Genomic DNA, 27,067 nt, shown 5'->3' with positions numbered 1-27,067 from the left:
CACATAGTTTACAAGCTGTTTTATTTTTGCATATTTACGGTTAAAACACTGATTATGCAACTGCATGAGACGTGATACATTTTAATTGAGTTTAACTGTATTTTTCAACATACTTTCTGATGTTCATTCATGTTTATTTTGTACTATAACTAGTAGTAAAGAGGAAGATGATTAGTTAATATGTCGCTTGAACTGAGGCAGCTGTTGCGCCAAAACCAGATTTATTTGAATTTTGTTCGAAAATTGATATTATTTGAAATCTGAAACTTTGTTTCATAACGAAAGTAAGAAAGCACAAAGCTTATTGCGATTATTATATGGTACGATACTTGAATTAATGTGTTTTCCTTTCAACAAGTTGTAGTCGTTTAGTTTTTTTAAGGGTGCATTGTTAGAACTTGTATATGTATAACGTGAAAAATTATGCTGCATTGAATCTGTTCAGATTCAGGTCACTATAGAATACGACTGAAATTATAAAGGGCTAAAATATCAGAACTAATGCATTATTAACGTGGCATTTGTGATGAAAATAATAAATATTCAATATAGTGCATATATTTATTCAAATTCTTCTCTCCAGAGTTAATTTTTCTAGCTAACTATCAAGTAGTGGACACCGAATGGTTTTCCTGAGGTAAATGTGATAAGTCACATAGTTTACAAGCTGTTTTATTTACATATTTACGGTTAAAACACTGATTAAGGAATTGCATGAAACGTGATACATTTAATTGAGTTTAACTGTATTTTTCAACATACTTTCTGGTGTTCATTCATGTTTATTTTGTACTATAACTAGTAGTAAAGAGGAAGATGATTAGTTAATGTGTCACTTGAACTGAGGCAGCTGTTGCGCCAAAACCAGATTTATTTGAATTTTGTTTGAAAATTGATATTATTTGAAATCTGAAACTTTGTTTCATAACGAAAGAAAGAAAGCACAAAGCTTATTGGGATTTATTATATGGTACGATACTTGAATTAATGGGTCGTCATTTGGTTGTTAAGGGTACATTGTTAGACCTTTTATATGTATAATGTGAAAAATTATGCTACATTTGAATCTGTTTCAGATTCAGGTCACTGTAGAATACGATTGAAATGATAAAGCATAAGACATGATACATTTAAGTTTTACTGTAATTTTCAACCTACTTTTTGATGTTCATAAATGTTTATTTCGTGCTATAACTAGTAGTAAAGAGGAAGAGATGATTGGTTAATGTGCCCCTTAAACTAAGGCGGCTGTTGCACCAAAACCAGATTTATTTTTGAAAATATATTATATTTGAAATCTGAAACTGTTTCATATTGAAAGTAACAAAGCACAAAGCTTATTGCGATTATTGTATGGTAGATACAAATTTGCTTAATGAAGTTATGTTCAAGTATCAGCTGAAAAGAGCGTTGACTAAAATATAAATTCTTGAATTTTAAAAAACAATAACAGGTTATCAAAATGAGAATCGATTCAGATATTTCCAATCGTACTGTTTACATTTAAATGTGAAGTGATGCAAAAATACAGAGCATGGCATGTCCAAAACGAGACGAAGAACAACGTACCACATTAATACAGAATACAACTGATGTCCAATTTGGAATAATCCATTTTGCAATATTTGTTTTTTTCCTTCTGTTTTTTTTCTCCGTTTCCAAAGACTATGTAGTTTATTTGTCCGGGTCGGGGTCAAGAGGACACGCAGAGCCTTAACGCTGGTTGTAGACGTGGTGATGCCACACAGGGTGGTTTGTTGGTGGGGCTGCTGGGAGAATAAATCAGGCCCGTCAGTCGTTCCACTGCCGCTGTCCCAGTAGAGGCGGCGGTCCGAGGTCATGCGCTGGAGGGTTTGTAGTGCTCTGTTTGTGTTTCCATTCCCTGGCTCTGGCCCCGTCTTTCTGCGTGCCTGTTTTTGCCTTCGTCTCACGTCTCGGAGGCAGGAATAAACCTAGTCATTTGCTTCCCAAAAGTTCACTTGAAATTTAGTTGGCAGTTTGCATGCACTGGTGCAGTCCTCCATCCGTGTGCTTCCAGAATAACCTTGAATGTTATTTTGCGACTGGGTGATGTAAACAGCGGATTGTAATCACGAGTTCGTTTCTGGGACAGAAAGCCGTCTTTGCCTCCTCTGAGTGTTTGACGTCTCTCTGTGATGCCAGGCCTGTGGATGTGAGGGTTTTCATGATAACAAAGAACTTCAGAGGGAATAAACCCATGAAATATTAATGTTGACGACTACCTAGAGTGCACACTAAACAATGAACGCTGTTTCCTGGTGTTGAATTTTTCATTTTTGGGTTCCGATGAAGAGTTGGGTGAAATCTCAAACGGATGATGTTAGACATGGAAGGGGCAGATGAGGCGACTGAAGTCAGTTTTGTTTTGGGAAAATAGACATGAAGTAAAATAAACTGACTAATGCAACCTGTTTTGTGCACTTTATTTCAAATGCACACTATAAAAATGATCTTTTCCAAGTTGTAAACAAAACAAAGATCATTACGCTTACAATTTAAGTTAAGTTTTCCTACTTCAGAAATTTCACGCAGTGTGTTCCTTGACATTTCTTTGTAATTTACTAGCAATTATGAGTGGAAATTCTTTCTACAAGTTTTTTTTTCCTCAGTGCAGAATAATAAATTGCTTTGCCTTTAAAATAGCTTTGGATTTTAGCTGTTTATTTATTTTTATTGGTTAATATTTATTGTTTTTAAGTGCAAAAAGAGTCATGTTGATTTTGAATGGATAATACCAATTTTACACCATATATTGGAAAATTTTAAAGTATGTCCATCATTTTGATTGTTAAACACAATATGGCCCAGATTTTTTATTTTATTTGCTTGGAAACATAAGTAAATATTAAGAAATTTAATGCATTTCTATTTTTATATATAAATAAATAAATTTCCACACATATTAAGCAGTAAAAACTGTTTTTAATATTGATAATAATCATAATTTCTTATCCAGTAATTCAGCATATTAGAATGATTTCTAAAGGCTCATGTGATACTGAAAACTGGAGTAATGCTGAAAATTCAGCCTTGCATCACAGAAATAAATTATATTTTAAAATGCATTCTCATAGAAAACACTTTTTTTTTTTTAAATTGTAATAATATTTCACAGTAATATTGTTTTAACTGTATTTTGAACAAATAAATGCAGCACTGGTGAGCAGGGTAACTTCTTTTAAAAAAACATTACAAAAATCTTAAATTATTCCAATCATTTGACCGGTAGTGTTTATATATTTTGTTTTTTCCAATGGCTAACATTTAGAGTAGGCACAAATATTTGCTACTGTTTTATATACTGTTGAAAAGGTCATATTAGCTTGTACTACTTCTAATATTGTACATTTGTGAAGCCCTTTTTCACCATTTTACTGGAATTAGGGTCCGTTTTCAAAGGTGATGCTTGTTTACACGCTGTTTTATTGATGCATTTAAAAGTTGAAACACTGGTTAAGCAATTGCATGAGACGTGATGCATTTCACTAAGTTTTACTGTATTTTTCAACATGCATTCTGATGTTCAGTCAGGTTTGTTTAATGCTATAACTAGTAGTAAAGAGAAAGAGGAGATTTATTTTGTCTGAAACTTTTTGTCTGAAAATATTATTTGAAATCTGAAACTGTGTTTCATATCGAAAGTAACAAAGCCTATTGCGATTATTATATGGTACGATACTTGAATGAATGGGTTTTCCTTTCAACAGGCGGTTGTCATTTGGTTGTTAAGTGTGCATTGTTAGACAATTGTATGTATAATGTAAAAAATTATGCTATATTGAAGCTGTTTCAGATTCAGGTCGCTATAGAATACGGCTAAAATGATAAAGGACTAAAATATCAGAACTAATGCATCAATAACATTCCATTTGTGATGAAAATAGTGTTTATTGGTGAATATTTATTGGTTTTAAGTGGAAAAAGAATCCTGTTGATTTTGAATGCATAAAACCAATTTTACACCATTTATTGACATGGAAAATTTCAAAGGATGTCCATCATTTTGATTATTAAACACAGTATGGCCCAGAATTTTTTATTTTATTAGTTTAGAAACATAAATAAATATTAAGAAATTGAATGCATTTTTATTTTTATATATAAACAAATAAATTCCACACATTTTAAGTAGTAAAAACTGTTTTTAATATTGATAATCATAATTTCTTAAGCAGTAAATCAGCATATTAGAACGATTTCTGGTTTATGTGATACTAAAGACTGGAGTAATGATGCTGAAAATTCAGCTTTGCATCACAGGAATAAATTATATTTTAAAATGCATTTACATCGAAAACACTTCTTTTAAATTTAATGAAGCCCTGGTGAGCAGAAGACTTCTCTTGTAACTTATTTTAAAAAACATAAAAAAAAAATTGTAAATTTACTCTAATCATTTGACCGGTTGTGTTTATATATTTCATTTTTTCCAGTGGCTTACATTCAGCTATTTGCCACTGTTTTATATACTCTTCAAAAGCTCATATTAGCTTGTACTATTTCTAATATTGCACATTGTAAAGCACCTTTACACCAATTTACTATAATTAAGATCCATTTTCAAAGGTGATACTTGAATTAATGGGATTTCCTTTCAACAAGAGGTCATCATTGCTTGTTAAGGGTGCACTGTTAGACCGTGAAACATTATGCTACTTTGAATACGTTTCTAATTCAGGTAGCTATAGAATATGACTCAAATGATAAAGGTCTAAAATATCAGCTCTAATGCGTGAATAACGTGCCATTTGCGTGTGCATGTAGGCTAATATTGGCTATATCAAGAATGCATAAACTTCTGAGAAGATGTTTCACACCTAGTTTAAGTTGGTGATTTAAAATCTTGCTAGTCTAATTTTAACTTGTTTGCAGAAAATGAAACTTCTTCTTGACTTGATAGTAGATGGGTTGTTTTGTTTCAGAGGCTGTGTGTGTGGCACGGTTTTAATGCTGGCACAGCGAGCAGGAAATCTTGTGGTGTAGTTGTAACACATTTGTCCCACACTGATGATGCACGCGGACAGCGCAGCTTATTTCTCCTCACCGCCTCCTCTTTCTCAGAGGGAGTGACTCAGCTGGTTTTAACTCAGTCCCGCTGGGTGTCAGGTGTCGTGGAAATGTTCTTTCCCAGGAGCCTCTGCTCTGTGTCATCTGCTTGAGTCTGTCGGGGAAAGTATTGTTGAGGTGTGTGGGTCTCTGCTGATTTGCTTTTCATTCAGAAGAGACCCGGCCGCCAGCGTCAGACGCTCCCTAATTGCTGACTTTCTTGTTTGTTGCTTTGAGAAATTGCAGAATAAAATGTAAAGATGAAGCACTGAAGGTCTTGTGTTCGGCTGCTGTTTTGATGTGTAAACAGCTCTTTATTCTTTAGGCTCTTTATTGTGTTGATGCAAGAATGTATAAAAATATATGGTTTACTGTAGCCATAGAAAGAGCTAGAAAAGCAAGAAAGCATTTGTGAAATCAAATTTAACATACAAAACAGTGAGTGTATGTGTATTTATTTTACATATAATAGGTTTTAAATAAAGATAAAGTAATATTATCTTCTAGTATACATTTTAATATATTTATAAATAATTCAATATCACTGTTATTAATAGTGTTATAATAATTATTTTTTTATGTGTGTGTCTAGTATATATTTATTACTATTTATAGTCACTAATTAAAATATTTACAATTCAGATTACTGTTATATTGTTAGTGTTATTACTAAATTGATCCTATTACTGTTTTATTATTGTTATGATGATGATAACAACAATAATACTTTTTTTTTTATTTTATTTTGGGAAACACCTGCAGAACACTTTAGTAACTTATTTAAACAACTAATAATAGATTTTTATTTTATTTTATTTTATTTTGGGAAGTGCCTGCAGAACACTTTACTACCTTATGTGAACATCACTTTAATAATAATTATATTTTTATAATAATTAATTTTATTTTATTTTGTTTTATTTGGGGAAACGCTTACAGAACACTTTGGTAACATTTAAACAACACTTTAATTATTTATTTTATTTTATTTGGGGAAACACGTGCAGAACACTTTGGTAACATGTTTAAACAACGCTTTGATAATTATTTTTATTTAATTTAATTTAATTTAATTTAATTTAATTTAATTTTATTTTATTTTATTTTAGGAAATACCTGCAGAACACTTTTACTTTTTAATTTCAGTATTGCTAGAATTTGATTAATTTGTGACTTATTTCACTTTCAGTGAATTAAAACGCTGTTCTTTTTGTGTGATGCATTATAAATGATTTATTATTTTAAATATTTTTGTAAAAAAAAAAAAAAACTATATCTAGGTTGATATTGATATTATTATTATTATTATTATTATTATTATTATTTTTTTTTTTACTCTGTTTTAAAATTGGTTGTATGGGTTTTGGTCAGCACTTTGGTCAGTGTAATGCTGAATTTAAATGTGCTCTATAAATAAATTTTACTATGTAAATAATGCTGTTCATTTCTTTGTATTGGTCAATTAGTGCATATAAATAAATGATTAAATATCATTTCCTGTCTTCATTTAATATAAAGGAATCTGTTTATTTTAAAAAAGGTCAAGATTAAAATGTCAAACTGTCTTTTAAGCTTTATTTTCCTTCTCTAATACCATGGTATATGAAAATGGTAATTGTACAGTTACAATACCATGAAATACATCTGAGCTCTGTGGTTTTACTGTGGTATGACCATCTGGTACTATGGTATCACCACAATAAGTGACACAGTGCGATGCAGCTGCAGTCATTTTGTTACGCTTGTGAGAAACACATGGAGCTCTAATCATGAATAACATGAACATCAGTCCTGTTCCCACTGAATGACCTCTGAAACAGGAAAATAAAGCTCACATGATCCAAACACGCACACGACTCATTAGACTGCGCCCTTTTTTCATATTATTTCAGTTCAAGCACCCAGGATGTTTGTTATCAGTGATGTTTAAGAACCAATCAGAACATGTTTCTGGAAGGTTGTATTTCCTGTACACTTTTGTGCTTTCAGTGTGCTTTGAATTGACACGTCAAACAGGGTTGAGAAGAGCCAAACTATTCCTGACTTGCCTAAATTTCTAATCTAAGATTTCTGAGAAGATTGATTGTTGCTGTCTCACAGTTTTTCTCCATACCAAGAGGTTAACTGTGACAGATTGCCTTAAATGTATTTTGGTCCTGTAGCGTTTGAGTCAGACTCTCTCTCTGGTGGCGTGAACGAGATGATGTCCTTGCCAAGTTGTTTTTGTTTCCTTCTAGTTCATGATATTTCTGCTTTAGTGTCTTAAGGGAACATTGTTCCATTAGCAATTTTATATATATAGTGTCAACATAAATCATGTGCTGAATTATTTTTCTTTTATATATTTTATTTTAAACATTTAAAGATACTGTTTTTCCAGTTTTCACACTGAAGTTCTGATCTGGAATTGTACATGCTCCAAATAAAGTGTTTTTATAGGTATAGTTTTTATAGTATTAAATTTATTTTATTTTATTTTATTTTAGATACTGTTTTTCCAGTAAAACTCCAATCTGGAATTGACTGTGCCTCAAATTAAAAGAAAAATAAAGAGATACTATGTAAACTGTAATATTGGCTGACATTTGTATTGTTACCAAAATGCTATTTTATTTTATTTTATTTTTATTTTGGGAAATCCCTGCAGAACACTTTAAACAACACTTTAAATAATAATAATAATAATAATAATAATAATAATAATTATTATTATTATTATTATTATTATTATTTTATTATTTAATTTTTTATTTTATTTTATATTATTTTATTTTATTTTTTATTTGTTATTTTTTGGGGAAATCCCTGCAGAACACTTTAAACAACACTTTAATTAATAATAATAATAATAATAATAATAATTATTATTATTATTATTATTATTATTATTATTATTATTTAATTTTTTATTTTATTTTATATTATTTTAATTTTATTTTTTATTTTTTATTTTTTTTGGGAAATCCCTGCAGAACACTTTAGTAACATATTTAAACAACACTAATTTTAATAATAATAATAATAATTACTTATTTTTTTAAATTTTATATTATTTTATTTTTATTTTATATTATTTTATTTTATTTTATTTTTTTTTATTTTTTTTATTTTATTTATTTATTTATTTATTTATTTATTTATTTATTTATTTTTACTTGTTTTTCAGTAAAGCTCCAATCTGAAATTGATTGCCTCAAATAAAGTAAATAGAGAAAAATGTAAAATAAAATTAAATGTAAATAAAGTAAAAACTGTAGCATTGTTAAAGTTAAATGAGTCTCATCTGAGTTTTTTTGTGTTTCAGGCCCATGATGAAATCTGTGAGCCGTAGCTGCCACAGCTAGTCAGATGATGCACCATGGCCAAACCGGGATCGGACCGAGATGGAGCCATGGTGGAGAAGACAGCGGGGAAGAAGGTGAGCAGCATCATTCCTCAATAGTTTATCCAGTACCTTTTAATCTCTTTTACTTTAAAAAACACAAATTAGCTGATTAAAATCATTGTAGCTTATTATTTTATCCACGGTTAAGACATGCATGATGAGGACTTGCTAGTAATTTTTTATTAGCTGAAAAAAAAAGTTAAAAGTTGACACTGTGTGTGGCTCTTTGTTTTTTTTTCTTAGATTTTTAAAATTGAATATTGCACCATATTAAATTTAGAACCTGAAAGAACTTATTTTTAGACTATTTTTATGCTGTTAAACTGTTTATTATTTGCATACTTGGTTACACAGAACATGTTTTAACTGCTAGTATGTTCTTCTGCTTAATATCATACAATGTCTCTCTCTCTCTCTCTCTCTTTCTCTCAGAGTAAAGAGAAAATCTCTCCGTTTGCCAAAACTCCGAAGCTGGATCGGAGTGAAATCCTGGGGAAAGAAGGGAAGTCGAAGTCTTCCATGAAACGGAAGCTCTCCTTCACCGTCAGTCCGCCCCGGAACGAGGAGCGGGACTCCGACACGGGTCAGTTTAACGTTTACACTGAAAGTTCTAGTAGCTTGTGTCTGTGCCTCACTGCCGCCCCCTCCTGGTCACTTCTAAGACCTGTTTTTATTAGACAAGCTGTACTGGAGCGTTTTTCAAGGGTGTTGTGTAACGGTTAAGCCAGCCTCATCAAATACATGGGTCTCGTTCAAAAACACAATAGCTGCGAGCAGAAGATCATGAGCGAATAATGAAAAATATTTTGTTGTTATTTTAAGTGGCGCCTAAAATCTCTTGTTTTAGTCCCAGTTCTGTAGTTAGCAGGCAAAATACTTTAATACTGTCGATTATATAAGAAAAGACTACTTAGACAATGTAATAATAAATATATAAATATGCTAAGACCAAATAAGAATATAAGCATAGGCTGGTGAGAACACATAATCAAATAGGGCCAGTGGTATGACGCTTTATACAGTGCGATAATACAAGTGTGTTAATCAAACTGTTCATAATGTGTTATATCTGTGCTGTTATCAGTGCATTTTTTTTTAGTGCATTATTATATGAAAACAATAAAGAAACATGGAAACCTGCAAAAATATAGAGCAGGACATTACACAATTAGAGTCTGAATTATTAATTTTATAAGTAAAATGAATTCGGGAAAAAACTGTTTTAAAAAATAAATCTGTTTTTGTCAGATTTCTTTGAATATTCTGATATTTTGTTTTGCAGAAAATAATATTAAATGAAGTGCCTTTAATTTTTAAAATATTTAATTGAGTGGATTATACAAAAAATTGGCATTGCAACAGTGTTAATTAATATTTAAACAATTGTTTGTTGAATTATTTAAAATAACTATATTGTTATTATGTGAAAATGTCACAAAATCTAAAATTGGTCAAACTGCCTTCCCCAAAAAACAGTGTTATTTTAGTATGTTTATAATGAATAATTTATTACTATTTTTTATTATTTATTAATATTTATTAATATTTTAAATGAGCTTTTATTCTATACATTTTCTGTATACAGCTGCTTTCATTAATTTAATTATTTCACTTTTAGTTTAGTACTGCAACTTAAACTTACTTCAGTTAGTTGCCAAGGCAAAATTTCACATTTTTACTTAAGTTTAAGTTTTTCTAATATTATCTAATATGTATTTTTAAATATTTATATTTTCGTTTTTCATTTTAATGTCATTTTTATCAGTTTTTTTTGTTTTTGTTTTGTGTGTTGTTTGTTTTTTTTTTTAGTTTGTCACTTAATTTATTTCAGTTAGCTGCCAATTCTCATTAATTTTTTAAAAAGTCTTTTAATTAAACATTTTATTTAATTTCCGATCATTTCAGTTAATGAAAATGTTTTTAATAGTTTTAGTTGTAATAGTTTTAATACTTTTTTAATTGCTATTTATTCGCTATTTATTTTTTTTTATATAAATATTTCTATATAGCTTTTATTAATTTGATTTTTATTTCAGATTTAGTTTAGTACTGCAACGTAAACTTGTTTTAGTTAGTTGCAATTTCAAATTTTTACTTGAGTTTAAGTTTTCTAATATTATATATACATTTTTAATAATATTTATATTTTCATTTTTGTTTTAATTTCAATTTATATAATAATATATAATATAATAATAATTTTTTGTTTTTGTCATTTTTATCGGTTTTGTGTTTTTGTTTTGTTGTTTATTTTTCTAATATTATATACTATTTTTTTCTGATAATATCAAATATTTATAATATATAATATTTTGCAATATAATTTTATAATTTATAATATTTATAATAATTTTAGTGCTGGGCAACGATTAATTCGCATCCAAAATAGTTTTTGTGTGCATAATATATGTGTGTGTACTGTGTATTTTTATTATGTATATATAAAGACACACATACAGTATATATTTTGAAAATATTTACATGTGTGTATATATATTTATGTTCATATAATTTATATTATATATAAATAAATTTAATATATAAAAATAACATTTTTCTTAAATATATACATCCATGTGTATTTATATATACATAATAAATATACACAGTACACACGCATATATGATGTACACAAGAACAATGCGATTACTTGTTGCTCAACACTAAATAATTTATTTTTATTTTTTTCAGTTACAGAAAACTCTATACATAAATATTGTAGTTTTTCAAAAACTATATTTTGCGGACTGTTTGGATTCGGATGGGTTTAGGTGTGTGATGTCATCTGTGGCTCTTAATATTCATCGCGGAATCTTTGAATCCTGTGCTGTGATTTGTCATTTGAGTGAGGGGCGGAGCCTGTGGGTGTAATCAGTGCTCTGCTCTCCCGTCCACCCCTTTTCCCCATCCACCTCTCGAACCCTGAACCCCTTCCTTCCCTCCTCCTCCTCCTCCCGCCTCTCTGCTTCTGCACTGTAGATGACTCTGACCCCGGGCAGTCGAGCGATGCGTGGGGAGAGAGATTACTTCCTCCCTGCAGGATATACGCAGGTAACTGCCTCCGCTAAAGTCGCCAACGGCCGCAAACGGTCTGAGACGCATCACGGTTTCATTTGTTTATCTGTCTCCGCCTGACCCTTCCTCCGTCCGTATCAAAGCACTGGCTGAAACGAATGTAATTTCCGTTAGGATACACTAACCGCTACCGCATGACCTTGTCTGTCTGCTAGCCTTTTTGCATCACTCTCAGGGAGACCGCCGACTTTTGGTTACATCATTTTGCGGAAATCTGCTGTCTGGCGCATCTCGCTTTTCCGTCGATTAGTTTCAAGGAAGCACACATACTGACACTTTCTTGGTTTATCCGCTGCATCTGTTTTAATCGCATGCATTTCAGTAGCGCGCAAAGACTCGTGGGAACGCTGTTAGATGGGTAATGCATGTGTCTGTCAGGCTGGAGATTTTCCTACGCTGTTTTTTCACTTCAGCTGTTTGTTTAAAGGGGATAAATTGTATAAGACGTCAACATTTTTAGAAACTGAGATGCATGAATGCAAAGTGGAGAGCCGTGCTCATGCGCTGTTCATCATTTCTCTTGTTCGCTGCAGACAAAGATGGTCCGGATAAGAAGAAAGTGAAGAAGGAGCCGGGGACCAAGAAGTCGACCCCTGTGAACATTTTGTTCGGCTACCCTTTATCAGAACGAAAGCAAATGGCACTTGTCATGCAGATGACGGCGAGAGACAACAGTCCAGGTAGGAAACACCTTTTACACCTGTTGTTCTGTTCTTCAGAAAAAAAAAAGAAAAAAAGAAAATCAGGCGGTTTTTCACTGAGGTAAAAGTTGCCACTGATTTTTTTTTTTTTTTTTTTTTTCAGTAGACTTCTGTATTTCTTAAATTTGATTTCTTCGTTCAAAAGCCAATATTTACTCAAAACATATATTGAGTGTATGTTTTAATGTGCTTTAATGTTTTCATTTGTCACAATGTTGTTCTCTCGCAACAGTGTTATTGTAATATTGTTTATATACTGTTATAGTACGCATTAATATTTTGAATAAACTGAAAATATAAAAATAAAAGCTTTCATTTTAATTTGTTTTAATGTTTTGTTTGTTTATTTGTTTGTTTGTTTGTTTGTTTTAATTTGTCAGTTGAAGTTTTCAATAAATTATTTCATTTCAGCTTTGTCCATTTAAAGAAAATGATTTTTAATAGTTTTAGTTGCAATAGTTTTTAATGCGTTTGTCATATTTATCATTTAGTTTTATTGTTACAGTTTATCTTTAATTTATTTTAGTTGTAGTTTTAGTAATTTTAGTACTTCAACTTATTTTATTTGAGTTGTTTTTTTTATATAGCTGCCAAAGTAGCTAATTTTTGTATGTAATTTCATTTTTTTTTTTTTTTTTGTTTTTGTTTTATATCAGATATTTATAATTTATTTCATTCCAGTTTTTCCTCACTTCAAAAAAAAGAAAAAATAGTTTTGAATTGAATTGTTGAAAAAAAGTTTTAGTTGCAGATAAAAATAGTTATAGTTACATAAATATTGCAAATAAAAACAATTTTATTTTAGTTAGATGTTAAGGCAAAATTTCTCATTTAATTTTTCATCTGATATTTATATTTTATTTAAGCTTTATTTTAATTAATGAAAAGAAATTTGACTAGTTTTAGCTGTAACATTTTTAGTCCTTTTTGTCATTTTTAATTTTGTTTTATTTAGCTTTGTTTTTAAATAACTTTTGTTTTTAATAACTTTTTTGTTTTAGTATTTTATTTAATTTTATTTAATTTAATTTAATTTTACTTTATTTTATTTTATTTATTTCCAAAGCAACATTTGTAATTTTTTTTTTTTAAATATAATATGTGACCCTGGGCCACAAAACCAGTCATAAGGAATTGAAATTGAGATTTATACATCATCTGAAAGCTGAGTAAATAAGCTTTCCATTGATGTATGGTTAGGATAGGACAATATTTGGCTGTGATACAACTATTTGAAAATATAGAATCTGAGGGTGCAAAAAAAATCACAATAGAGAAAATCACCTTTAAAGTTGTTCAAATTAAGTTTTTAGTAATGCATATTACTAATCAAAAATTAGGTTTTGATATATTTATGGTAGTAAATTTACAAACTGTCTTCATGGAATATGATCTTTACTTATTCCTAATGATTTTTGGCATAAAAGAAAAATCGTTAATTTTGACCCACACAGTGTATTTTTGGCTATTACTTCAAATATACCCGTGCTACCTATGACTGGTTTTGTGGTCCAGGGTCACACATTTATTTTATTTTAGCATTATTTCAATTAGTTTTAATTAATAGTCTTTGTTAGCTATAACAACACTCTCAAACCTGCAGTCACCTGTTTATTTACAATCAGTGACTTGGTTATGATGCAATCTGTTTGTTATCAGAGCACTCACTTCCTTTTGTAGTATAGTCTGGTGAGATGGACAATTCAGATAAACGATATGACCTTGACGTTCTGGTTAATCGGTTTGTAATCTCAGATACCACACCGAGCCACCCCTCTCAATCTCCGGCGGTGCAGAAGAAGATCGCTAGCAGCTCGTCCTCACGGCAGAAGGACAAAGTGAACAAGCGGAACGAGAGAGGAGAGACGCCCCTGCATATGGCCGCCATCAGAGGAGACGTCAAGCAGGTGAAGGAACTTATTGGGCTCGGAGCGGATGTGAACGTCAAAGATTTTGCAGGTGAGACTGTATTTTACGCACATTTTTTTCATAATAACAAGCTGTCTGTAGTGTATTTCATGTTTTAAGGAATTAAATAAAAAAAAAAAAAGTTATTTGATTACTTAACAACAGTTATATAGTTGTAAAAACCCTGTAAAGCTCAAAATATGAACTCATAATTACACTAAAAGACCGTTTACTTCCTAAAAAAAAAAGTAGGAATGTAGCAGATTGTGTGCAACAGCAAAGCTTTGATCATGGTGATCATTTAGAGGCCTTAGAAATTTGTGTATCCTGTGTGATACAGTCTTTTTAAGGTTAAAAGTTTTCCATTTTTCCTTTCAGTTGTAGATTCTCGTGAGCTCATATTGGTTTGTCTTTTTTCGTCAGGTTGGACGCCTCTCCATGAAGCTTGTAACCTTGGTTACTATGATGTGGCGAAGGTTCTGATTGGTGCAGGAGCGGAAGTGAACACGCAGGGATTGGACGACGACACTCCGCTTCATGACGCCTCAAGCAGCGGACACAAAGACGTGAGTTTTTACTTTAAATGATGACCATGTGTATCCAAACTAATACAGTTTATTTGCGACAAATAAAATTAACACTTAATTTACATAATAAAAAAAATAGGTTTCAAATGAGGCTGTGGGTAAAAATTTAGCTTTTGTTAAATGGGCGAGTGGAGACATTCGGACTGATGATTGATATTTTCAAAACGGCCAAATATCTGTTGCAAGAACATAGTAATTGTGAATCTTTCTGATAATCTGATTCACCTGTGTACCTTGTCTCTGTCATGTTTTACCAAACCTTCATAGATTGTGAAGCTGCTCTTGCGTCATGGAGGCAATGCCTTCCAGGCCAACAAGAGAGGGGAGAGACCGGTTGATGTTGCTGACTCTCAGGAGCTTGAGCAGTTACTCAAGGGAGAGATCCCACTCTCTGAAGCAGAAGAGAGCTCTTCAGGTACGAGACAGTTGGCCGGAGATTTGCCAGTACTGTTGCCATTGGCATTTCCTTTGAGGTTTTTATTTTATTTTTTCTGGGTTAAATGCAAGCTCTGTCAGCATTTGTGGCATGTTGTCAGACATGCTGAGCAAACTCTGATGCAGAGTCCAAGTCAAGTCAAATCTATTTCTTTAATAGTTTTCTGCATTCTATAGGTTTGTTTTGTCAGCGATTTTGCATGAAGTTTTATTTTATATGCATTGTAGCAGATGCTCTTATCCACAGCTTTTACCACAGAAGTCTTTCTTTTCTTTCAAATTTGATGTCCTAGTGCATTACTAGTGTAACATCCTTTTTTCCATTATTTTGCATGCCATAGAATCAGAGGACCCACCTTCGGTAAATCCATCCAGTGTAGATGAGAATATGGAGTATTCTGATGGTGAAAAAGACTCTGACAGTAAATCAACCACAGTGAAAGCCTCCTCATCCATGTCAGGGCTGGATGAATATGAGTTTAAGGATGAGGAAGAAGAGGAGGATCTCAGTAAGGCACTTAACGACCGACACATCCTACGGCGAGAGCTACGGCAAAAGGAGAAGGAGGAGAAGGAAAGGAACCACTATGCTTCCAAACAAGGCAGCAAAAGCGACCAGTCGACGCCGACGTGCAAGTCTAAAAAAACAAAGGCATCCCGTGTCTACTGCAGTTCAGACAGTTCGAGCGATGAAGCCGAGGTGCCTATGGAAAGAAGGAACTCGCCCACCAGGTCAGTCAGTGTGGATGGTCACAAGACGGACGGTAGGGCGAAAAAAGAAAGCTTGACTCTCACGCCAGTGGAACAGAAAGAAAAAGGCAAGCAGAAGAAAAAGAACAAGAGCCAAAGCAAAAACAAGGAGAACCAGGAAGTCCGAGAAGAAGGGAAAGAGAACAGCAAGTCCCTTCTGTTTTCCTCGGCAACTGTGTCCGACAATTCTGACAAGGGCGTCAGAGAAGAGGACTCGTTCAAAATGTCATTCAGTACGAAGGATGACACATCGGTCCACCTCTTTCACCTGTCTGTAGTCAAGTCCCCAAAGCTGAACCACAGCCAAACTGACAAGCAGACAACTCCACTAAAACAGGAAAACGCTAAGACTTGTGTTTCGATTGCTGATGGATCCTGTCCAGGGGACAGCGTCAAATACAACCACTACACGGAGTCTGACTTCTGCACAGAAGGTTCTAGCAGCAAGAGCTGCAAGCACAAGGAAAAGAGCAAACATCACCACAAAGAGCTTAACTTGGATGGCGATGACGGCAGTTGCAGTCCTTTCAAAGACAGTAGTCTAAGCAACAGTATGGACAGTTCTGAGGCTGTCTTCAGGAAGACTGACAAAGATGGGAAAGTTGTAAAAAAGCACAAGCTGAAACCCAAGGAGAAGGAAAAGTATAGGAAGGAGTATGAGGCTGAGAGGAATCGGCACAGGCAAAAAGAGCCACGCAAGGACGGACATAGGAACATGGAGTTTGATCGGGAGTTTTGGAAGGAGAACTTCTTCAAAAGTGATGAAAATGAAGAACTCACAGGCAAATGTGAAATACCTGCTGGTGGATCTCCTCCTAAGTCCTCAGACTCATCGCCTGTTAAAGAGGAAAGAGGGGTGTCAAAAGACAAACATTCAAGCAGTAGCAGCAGCAAGGACAGAAGGCCAAAAGAGGAGCGAGATAAGGACAAGACTATCAAGAAAGAGAAAAAAGAAGTGCCTCTTAAAGAGGAACGGGGAAAGGATGGAAAAGTAGATGAAGTTGATGACCGGAATGAGGGTCTTGGCTCTGGTCGAATACCCGACAGCTCACTGCACAGTTCAGGAGTGAAAGAAGAAGTAGATGATAAACCAGTCACTGGCAGTTCAGCTGACCAAGATCAACTGGAGTCTCCAGAGAAGAACTCTCGAGAGAAAAATGATAAGAGACCACCAACAAAGGATCGGGAGTCTGAAAAGTCTGATAAGAAACATGCAGATAAAGATAAGAAAGTAAAATCCGAGCATTTAGCTGACAAGCCTGAACCTCACAACTCTACAGATCGATGGAAAGAAAAGGAGAAATTAACAAATGTTTCACATTCACCCAATGATAAGAGCCATAAAGAGGGTGACAAGCTCAAAGCAATGTCTTTAATGAAAAAGCATGAAGAGAACAAGAAGAATAAGGACAAGCTTGACAAAAGAGCTGAGAAAGATCACTCCTCTGGTGACCACAGAGACAAAGATAAAACAAGTTCTGAAAAGAAGGGCAAAGCCCCCGAGAAAACCACTGAGCATGGGAAATCTGACCGCAATAAAGAAAAAGAACGGGACAAAGATTCTGACAAGAGGAAAAAGGAGAAATCGAAAGAGACCACCCCCTCTTCCTCATCCTACTCCAATCTAAAGTTGTTATTGGAAGAGAAGAAAGGCTACGTTTGTGAAAACAACAAGGTTGTGTCCTCCAAATCAAAAGAAGAGGTAACCAAGCCTCTAGAGAAAGACAGGGATAGAAGAGAGAGGGATCGAGAGTCTGAAAGGCATCGAGACCGCGAGCGGGATCGACACAAGGAAAAGGACAAAGATCGATCCCAGCTGAACAGGGATGGCAAAATCAGCAAACCGAAACCAAACGAGGTAGACTCCAAATCTAAGGTTACACCTACGTTAAAGGATACTCGTCCCAAAGAGAAGAGGTTGGTGAACGACGACCTCATGAAGACCAGCTTTGAACGCATGCTCAGTCTCAAGGACCAGGAAATCGAACAGTGGCACAGGAAGCACTTAGAGAAAATCAAGCAGAAGGAACGTGAGCGGCTAAAGCAGCGTCCAGGGATTGACCCTGGGAAACAGAAAAGCAAGGAAAAAACAAAAACTTCCTCTTCGTCCAGTGAGCCTTGTCTAACCAAGGAACTAACTCGGTCAAAAAGCTCAGAAGCACCAGATGGGCACCGCGAGAAGGTTTTGAAAGATGCCACCAGTGCAAGAACGCTCTCACTGGATGCGAAAACCTTCGGGAAGAATGGACCAGTAATAGAAAACAATCTCAGTCGATCTCCGAGACCGGAGAGTGAAAAACCTGGCGTAATGTCAAGATCAGTATCCATGATATCTGTTGCAAGTTCAGAAGATTCCTGTCAAGCAACTATACTGACACCTAGACCAACTGAATATGATTCTGACATGAACATTGAAGCTTCAGATTCCCAGCCACCTTTCCTGCAGTCTTCCCTCGCTGTACAGTCCTCCAGATCACCTACTGTTCATGATAAAGATACCAGCAGTCTTCCCGAAGCGGCTCTTTGCAATCGAACACCATTATCAAGCAGGCATGCGTCCCCATGCTTAAGGGCTATTCTGGATGAAGAAGCCAAGGTGCCACCAGCTGAAACTAGACTGACAGAAGAGTCTCAGATAATCAGTATTGCGCCACAGCCAAGCAGCGAGCAAGCTTCGGTTCATCCGACCGAGATTAGCGTGCCCCCTGTTCAGGAGACTCGGAGCAGTCAAAGTCTTACAATTGCTCTTCCAGAAAGTGAAAATCTGACTAGCAATGAAGGTGAAGGCGTCACTCCTGCTTGTCAAGTTCAACCTTCCTCACACTTACGAGAGTCTAGTGCTAAAAACGTAAGTAACAGTGTGTTCCAGACCCATTTGCAAGAGCAGAGCAGTTCTTGCAACACTAGTACTCAAGCAGAGAATGCAAGTCTTGCTCAGCCTGACGTCCCTGGTGCCGGAATGACGGAGGGATCAAACAAGGAGTCCTCTCTAGCTGTTGCGTCACAAGTTGCATCATTTCAGTCTTCTCACACGCAAAATTCATCTGACTCCAATGTACTTTTGAGTTCTAGTAGCCAGCAATTGGAAACTGTCCCAGTTTCCAGTAGTGAACAGACGTTGACAGTGGACTCTGGTTTGAGGCCAGAGCAAAGAGAGAAACCCTTAGGTGTTTCTGAGAACAAAGTGGACAAGAGTGGGGAAAATGTCGGCAAGACAGATTGCACTCCAAGTACATCTACTGGTTCATGTAGATCCAGCTCTGAAGAAACTACTAAACCACTGCTGAGATCAACCAGTGTCCAAGAGGATACGGAAAAGAATGACGCAAGAGTGCAAGACGAAAGTACCTCAAGGTTCTCCAGTGAGCCATTGGTTACAACTGACGCTCAACCAGAGAAACAAGAGCAAGGCATTCATGCAGCTTCAGCAACAGATGTGTCCTGCTGTGCCAGTCCGGAAAGGATCCCTGAGGAGCCCATGGATGTGTCTGAGGATGTTTCGGACAAGAACCAAAGCACGGAAACAGATGGGGCGAAAGACTTGTCCTCAGACGAAGGTGCAACAACCCAAGCTCTGTCTGAAGGCAAAGCTGACATAGAGACATCAGACCAGCTTGCCGTCGAGGAGAAGCCTGTGAAATCAGACCTTCCGGCTAACATAGAACAGGGTCAAAGCAGTGCTGCTGTCCAGCCTGATCATCAGGCAGAGCCTCTCAGTGGTGCAACCTCAGGAAGTTCCTCCCCGATATCAGTCGTGGAGAGAGATTCTGATACATCTGGGGCCAGAGCCAAAGTCCGACTCCTTGAAGAAGAAGCTGACATTCAGGTGACTCATCCAAGGAAAAGAAAGATGCCTAGGGTTTCTCCTCCGGCCCAAGTGAACCTCACGGCTCAGCAGGTCAAAGAAAAGACGCAGCAGTCCTTAGCTGCAATTGTGGATGCACTTAAGCTTGAAGAGATCCAGCCTTACCAGACCGAAAGGGCAAACCCATATTACGAATACTTACACATTCGCAAGAAGATCGAGGAGAAGAGGAAAGTACTTTGTAGCGTTATTCCTCAAGCGCCTCAGTACTACGATGAATATGTGACATTCAATGGGTCCTATCTGCTGGATGGCAACCCTCTCAGCAAGCTCTGCATCCCAACGGTATGCTTCCATTCTGGCAACTAATTTTTGCTGAAGTCTAAGAAAATTAAAATGCTAAAATCTAAAGTCTTGCCAATTCGTTTGCCTTTGTAGATAACGCCACCTCCCTCACTACCTGAACCACTGAAGGAGATGTTTAAACAGCAAGAGGTGGTGCGGATGAAGCTAAGACTGCAGCACAGCATCGAAAGGGTAAATGGAAAACGAGAATGTTCTGCATTTATTGAACATCAATCTCTAGATCAAGTATAGGCAGCGTCGGCCCTGGAGTGCCGATGTCCTGCAAAGTTTAGCTCCCTGCAAGATTTCCCCCTAGAGGTTCATGATGGAACTGCAGGGTATTTATTAGAAAATGAGTAAATAATTAATTAAAAAAAATTATTAAAAATAAAAATATGAAAAATTAAATCTAATACTGATAAGAAATTATCATTATAAATAAATCAAAATGTAATAAATAAAAACAGTAAATGTCATATTAAAATAATTTTTTTAATTAAAATGAAAGAATTCAAATATAATGATGATGATAATTATTAGCATTTTACAGATAAAATGTTTTTAATGTATTGTTCATAATATTTAGATCTGGTAATCTCTTTTACAGATACAGAAACGTAAATTATGTATTATGTTATTACGTAATTATGTATACGCATAAATGTTACAAAAGTCAACATTTGAGCCTGCTTAATTCTATAATTATATTATATAAGTTCATATGCAGAAACAGAGAAACATCATTTAGTTATTTATTTATATGATTTTTTTTTTAGCTTCAGCTTGCTGCATTTTGGTTGCAATAAAGATAACTTGAATGACTGAGGTGCTTGCTCTTCCAGGAAAAGCTGATTGTATCCAATGAGCAGGAGGTTTTGAGAGTTCATTACCGTGCTGCGAGAACACTAGCCAATCAGACGCTTCCATTCAGTGCCTGCACAGTTCTATTGGATGCCGAAGTATACAACATGCCCCAGGATGTCCAGGTAAGTGGCCACATTGTTAGGACGATAGTTTTAAACAAGTATTTTTACAGCTGAGTAAACATAACTTTTGCTTCATGTATGTAAGAATACAATAAAATTACATTGCACGGCTTAGTGTAACAGTGATCTCTCAACCAGAGGGATAAATCGAAATAATTTTCTGCAGCTTTACGTCAATGGAGCTGAACTTGTTATGTTATCTAGAATGTTCTTGAAAAATGGTTTTGCAACATATGGTTCATCCTTATTAATCTTTTTTTTTTTTACATTTCAGGGTGATGATGGGAAGACCTCTGTTAGAGATCGGTTCAATGCGAGGCAATTTATGTCTTGGCTTCAGGATGTAGACGACAAGTTTGACAAGTTGAAGGTACAAAAGCAATATAGAATATATTCTATAGAAAATATAGAAGATTATAGAAACCATTGTAACTGTACCTGCTGATCACACTGCAAAAAATCACTGATATTAGTCCCTGTATGACTGACGTGACTCTGTGTTTTCCCACAGACGTGTCTCTTGATGCGTCAGCAGCATGAAGCAGCGGCGTTAAACGCCGTTCAGCGTCTGGAGTGGCAGCTGAAGCTGCAGGAATTGGATCCCGCCACTTACAAGTCTACCAGCATCTTCGAGATTCCCGAATTCTACATCCCCCTCGTGGAGGTCAACGACGACTTCGACTTGACGCCGATATGACCAGACGACGAGATGCATAGATGACGATTTAGCAGCTGTCGGACCACGACGAGTGATGATGTCAAGGAGAAAACACAAAGCACTTGATTTGGAGGTGTGCGTGCGCATGTATGTTGTGTGTTTGTGTGTCGCGGTGCACATGTCGTTGACCGGACGCTTTCTAATAAAAGAAGTTAAAAAAAAAAAAAACACAAACGAGCGCTGCACGTCCAGGCTAGCTGTCATCACCGGTTCAGTCTGTGTTTGCCGCGCTAGTTCTGGTTCCCGGTCCAAACGCACTTCACCATATGGGCGCCAGATTGGCTCCGATAGACTGCAGGCCTAAACTGAAACGCACTTAACCCCGAGGTCCACCATCCAGAACGGCAGACCGCGGGTCGACAGAGGAGTGTCGGAAAAACCAGCCTCCGGAGGGTAAAGACCACCATCGGAAAGCGTGAGAGAGATTTTCTCCTCAGTGAAGAAAGAGATCTCAATCCAACATGTTTCTACAGTGAGTGTTCATAGATTATGTATAGATTGTGCTCCTCATTTTTTAACTTATTTTATACATACTGATTGTGCATTTGTAAATAGCCATGTAATTATTGTTTTTAACTTGTAAAAAATGAAAGAAAACTGAGAGGACGGAAAAAGTTTAAGTAATAAATATTTTGATTGTAAACTTTGTTTTGTCTAATGTTTAATGGACCAAAGTTGTTTTTACAGTTCTCTGTTGTTGTTGTTGTTGTTGATGTTCGCTTAACTCTTTAAGCATGTGTTTTGAAATACTTTTTGTTTTATTTTTTTAAATTCCTCTTTTACCCCTTTGACATTCATCAAAGCCGATGTTTTTTGACTCGTGATTTCTATAATGTGCATGCTTTCGCAGGTTCGTCCCTTTCTGAAAAGTTGTACCGTGGTGAGGTTTACTGAAGTGGTCCTGGTTCTTTTCTGCCATTGTTGTGTCTGTTAGTAACATCCACTTCTTGCGTGTTGTCTCTTGTGTCTTGCGCACATTTAAAGAAAAAAAAAAAAAAAACAAAAAGTTTGTTGTGGTTTCTCGATAGGAAAAAAAAATACCCTTACTTTTACAGTTTTAATGTGAGATCACAACAAAACCTATTTTTTACAACGTAATGCCTTTTGAACTATGGTTCTAAAAATATGTCTATTTTAATATTTACTTGTTACATGAGGATGTACATATTTGTAATATATAATTGAATAAATTTTATTGGTTGTGAAATCAAAAACTGTTTTGCTCTCTTTTTGTTTCTTTTTTAATGTCTAAATAGGATTCCCACAGTCATGGAAACATTAGTCTAATAAATCTTTAAAGTCATGGAATTTACTAGTGAATATTAATGTCTTTATGGACATTTATATGTAATTTTTAGGGGGTACAAATGTGTGCCTGCATTTTGTCCAGCAGATGGCAGAGTGGACGGATTAAATAATATTAATCAACATCAAAACTATTTTTAAACTAATTTAGTTTAGTCTTTATCTGTATGAATATAAAAATATTGCATTGTTTTATAACTATTCAAAATATTATTAAATATTTTAATTATATTAATTATAAAATAATATTTATATATTTATATTTCTTTAATTATATTCCAATAATAATGAAAACTATTATCATTATACAAATATTTGTATACATATTATATTTAAATTTAATAATAATAATAATAATAATAATAATTAGGGTCATTATTATCTTCCTTATTCTTAATAATAAAGTGAATACTTTTTTTTTAAATGATACTATTGTATTAGTATTAAAATAATACTAAAATAATATACTACTACTATTATTATTATTATATTATTATTTCTTAAAACATTCTTATAAATAATAATAATTATAATTATTATTATTATTACAAATAAATATAACTTACTTATAAAATATATAATTGTATTTCTTAAATTAACTTCAATAATAATTAAAACTCTTATATATATAAAAAATATTTGTATACCAATTAATATAGAAATATAATAATAATAAAGGGAATAAAACAAATACTTCTGAATTTATTTATACTATTATTATTTCTTTAAAAAACTTTCTTATAAAAATAATAATAATAATAATCATTAAAAATATTATTAAATATTAAAATTAAATGTTACTATTTAAATGAAATACTACTATTATTATTTCTTAAAACATTCTTATAATAATAATAATAATAAATATTATTATTATTATTATTATTATTATTATTATTATTATTATTAAGTTGGCTTGAGAAAGCCAACTTACTGATATTCTATTTTCTTCTGAGACTAAATCTGTCTACACTAACTCGTCCTAGAGCTTTAACTCTACAAACTCAAACTCAGCCCAGATCTTCAGACTGATCCCACCGAGTGTGCTATATCTTTTCTATCTGATCGGACTTACGATTTTCCTAAAAATGACGATTAAAATTGGGAAAAATCCCATAGACTTACATTGACGGAATGTTCAAATGAGCCAACACTCTTCAAATTCCAACTGAAAAAACTCCCAGAATCCTTTGAGACTCAATCAAGCTTCCCTTCTATGTACTGTATTTCTAATCCATTTAAACTCATTCAAACTCATCTATCTATCTATCTATCTATCTATCTATCTATCTATCTATCCTAGCAACCAGAATCATGCTAGTAACTTGCTAATCATGCTAGCAAAATGTTAGTAACTTGCTAATCATGCTAGAAACATGCTAGTAACTTGCTAATCATGCTAGAAACATGCTAGTAACATGTTAGTAACTTGCTAATCATGCTAGAAAACATGCTAGTAACTTGCTAATCATGCTAGAAACATGCTAGTAACTTGCTAGTCATGCTAGAAACATGATAGTAACTTGTTAATCGTGCTAGTAACATGCTAGCAACATGCTACTAACTTGCTAATCTTGCTAGAAGCATGCTAGCAACTTGGTAATCATGCTAGAAACATGTTAGCAACTTGCTAATCATGCTAGTTACTTGCTAATCATGCTAACAACATGATAGTAGCTTGCTAATTATGTTAGCACCATGCTAGTAAAATGCTAGTAACTTGGTAATCATGGTAACAACATGCTAGTAACTTGCTAGTCATGTTAGAAACATGCTAGTAACTAGGTAATCATGTTAACAACATGATAGTAGCTTGCTAATTATGTTAGCACCATGCTAGTAAAATGCTAGTAACTTGGTAATCATGCTAACAACATGTTAGTAACTTGCTAGTCATGCTAGAAACATGCTGGCAACATGATAGTAACTTGTTAATCGTGCTAGTAACATGTTAGCAACATGCTACTAACTTGTTAATCTTGTTAGAAGCATGCTAGCAGACTTGGTAATCATGCTAGAAACACGTTAGCAAATTGCTAATCATGCTAGTTACTTGCTAATCATGCTAACAACATGATAGTAGCTTGCTAATTATGTTAGCACCATGCTAGTAAAATGCTAGTAACTTGGTAATCATGCTAACAACATGCTAGTAACTTGTTAGTCATGTTAGAAACATGTTAGTAACTTGCTAATCATGCTAATAACATGCTAACAACATGCTAATCATGCTACAATTATGTTAACAACATGCTACTAACTTGTTAATCTTGCTAGAAACATGCTAGCAACTTGTTAATCATGCTAGAAACATGCTAACAACTTGTTAATCGTGCTAGTAACTTGTTAATCATGCTAACAACATGCTAGTAACTTGCTAATTATGTTAGCACCATGTTAGTAAAATGCTAGTAACTTGCTAATAATCCTATAAGCATGCTAACAACATGCTAGTACCTTGCTAATCATAACATCATGCTAGTCACATGTTAATCATGTTAATAACATGCTAACAACATTCTATCTATCTATCTATCTCTGACAGACTGTATTGCCTTCAAAACATCCAAATGTTAACCTTTTAAAACTACTTTAGAATTCAAACTATTTCAGACTGAAAACCATCAAACTTAAAACTTTTTAAAACTTCTTAAACTTTTTAAACTTTATAAACTTTTCAAACTTTTTAAAACTTTCTGTTTCGGCTTTCTCAAGCCAACTTAAAGTTTGTCTTGACAAACTTTTTTATCTAGTTAAGTTGGCTTGAGAAAGCCAACTTACTGATATGCTATTTTCTTCTGAGACTAAATCTGTCGACACTAACTCGTCCTAGAGCTTTAACTCTACAAACTCCAAACTCAGCCCAGATCTTTAAACTGATCTGAAGTTAGTTGCTATATCTTTTCTAACTGATCGGACTTACGATTTTCCTAAAAATGACGATTAAAATTGGGAAAAATCCCATAGACTTACATTGACGGAATGTTCAAATGAGCCAGCACTCTTCAAATTCCAACTGAAAAAACTCCCAGAATCCTTTGAGACTCAATCAAACTTCCCTTCTATGTACTGTATTTCTAATCCATTTAAACTCATTCAAACTCATCTATCTATCTATCTATCTATCTATCTATCTATGTATGCCTAGCAACCAGAATCAGGCTAGTAACTTGCTAATCATGCTAGCAAAATGCTAGTAACTTGCTAATCATGCTAGTGACATGCTAGTAACTTGCTAATCATGTTAATAACATGCTAACGACATGCTAATCATGCTACAATCATGCTAGCAACATGCTACTAACTTGCTAATCTTGTTAGAAACATGTTAGCAACTTGCTAATCATGCTAGTAACTTGCTAATCAGTGCTAACAACATGCTAGTAGCTTGCTAATTATGTTAACACCATGTTAGTAAAATGCTAGTAACTTGGTAATCATGCTAACAACATGCTAGTAACTTGCTAGTCATGCTAGAAACATGCTAGTGACATGCTAGTAACTTGCTAATCATGTCAATAACATGCTAACGACATGCTAATCATGCTACAATCATGCTAGCAAGATGCTACTAACTTGTTAATCTTGCTAGAAACATCTTGCTAATTATGTTAGCACCATGCTAGTGAAATGCTAGTAACTTGCTAATAATCCTATAAGCATGCTAACAACATGCTAGTACTTTGCTAATTATTATAACGTCATGCTAGTCACATGTTAATCATGTCAATAACATGCTAACAACATTCTATCTATCTATCTATCTCTGACAGACTGTATTGCCTTCAAAACATCCAAACGTTAACCTTTTAAAACTGGCTTTCTGGCTTTCTCAAGCCAACTTAAAGTTTGTCTTGACAAACTTTTTTATCTAGTTATTATTGATATCTAAAGTGTTTGGTTAATAGTGACTGAACAACAGACTTGATGCATGTGCTTTTGTTGAGGCCTACGGAAACTTTTAATAATTTTGGCAGATCCTTTTATTCCGACTGTCTTA

The 27,067-nt window shown here is 34.1% G+C and overlaps 1 protein-coding gene across 2 annotated transcripts in view; it reads left to right on the top strand.

Annotated features, from left to right (window-relative positions):
- ankrd12 (ankyrin repeat domain 12) overlaps window positions 1-21,937 on the top strand; it is a 52,314-nt gene extending 30,377 nt beyond the window's left edge. Inside the window, exons 2-13 of one of the 2 annotated variants that reach the window (XM_051126607.1) lie at window positions 8,372-8,485; window positions 8,885-9,035; window positions 11,432-11,503; window positions 12,061-12,207; window positions 13,984-14,187; window positions 14,560-14,702; window positions 14,991-15,138; window positions 15,500-20,058; window positions 20,152-20,250; window positions 20,901-21,044; window positions 21,319-21,414; window positions 21,556-21,937. In XM_051126607.1, the coding sequence (XP_050982564.1) occupies window positions 8,426-8,485; window positions 8,885-9,035; window positions 11,432-11,503; window positions 12,061-12,207; window positions 13,984-14,187; window positions 14,560-14,702; window positions 14,991-15,138; window positions 15,500-20,058; window positions 20,152-20,250; window positions 20,901-21,044; window positions 21,319-21,414; window positions 21,556-21,741 (6,009 nt within the window). In that variant the 5' untranslated portion in view covers window positions 8,372-8,425 and the 3' untranslated portion in view covers window positions 21,742-21,937. The remainder of the gene's footprint in view (window positions 1-8,371; window positions 8,486-8,884; window positions 9,036-11,431; window positions 11,504-12,060; window positions 12,208-13,983; window positions 14,188-14,559; window positions 14,703-14,990; window positions 15,139-15,499; window positions 20,059-20,151; window positions 20,251-20,900; window positions 21,045-21,318; window positions 21,415-21,555) is intronic. The other variant, XM_051126614.1, reaches the window with a different exon arrangement.
- The last annotated feature ends 5,130 nt before the right edge of the window (window positions 21,938-27,067 follow it).

This window comes from Labeo rohita, chromosome 2, assembly GCF_022985175.1.
Source record: "Labeo rohita strain BAU-BD-2019 chromosome 2, IGBB_LRoh.1.0, whole genome shotgun sequence".
NCBI lineage: Eukaryota > Metazoa > Chordata > Actinopteri > Cypriniformes > Cyprinidae > Labeo > Labeo rohita.
This window is presented reverse-complemented; position numbering and strand designations above follow the sequence as displayed.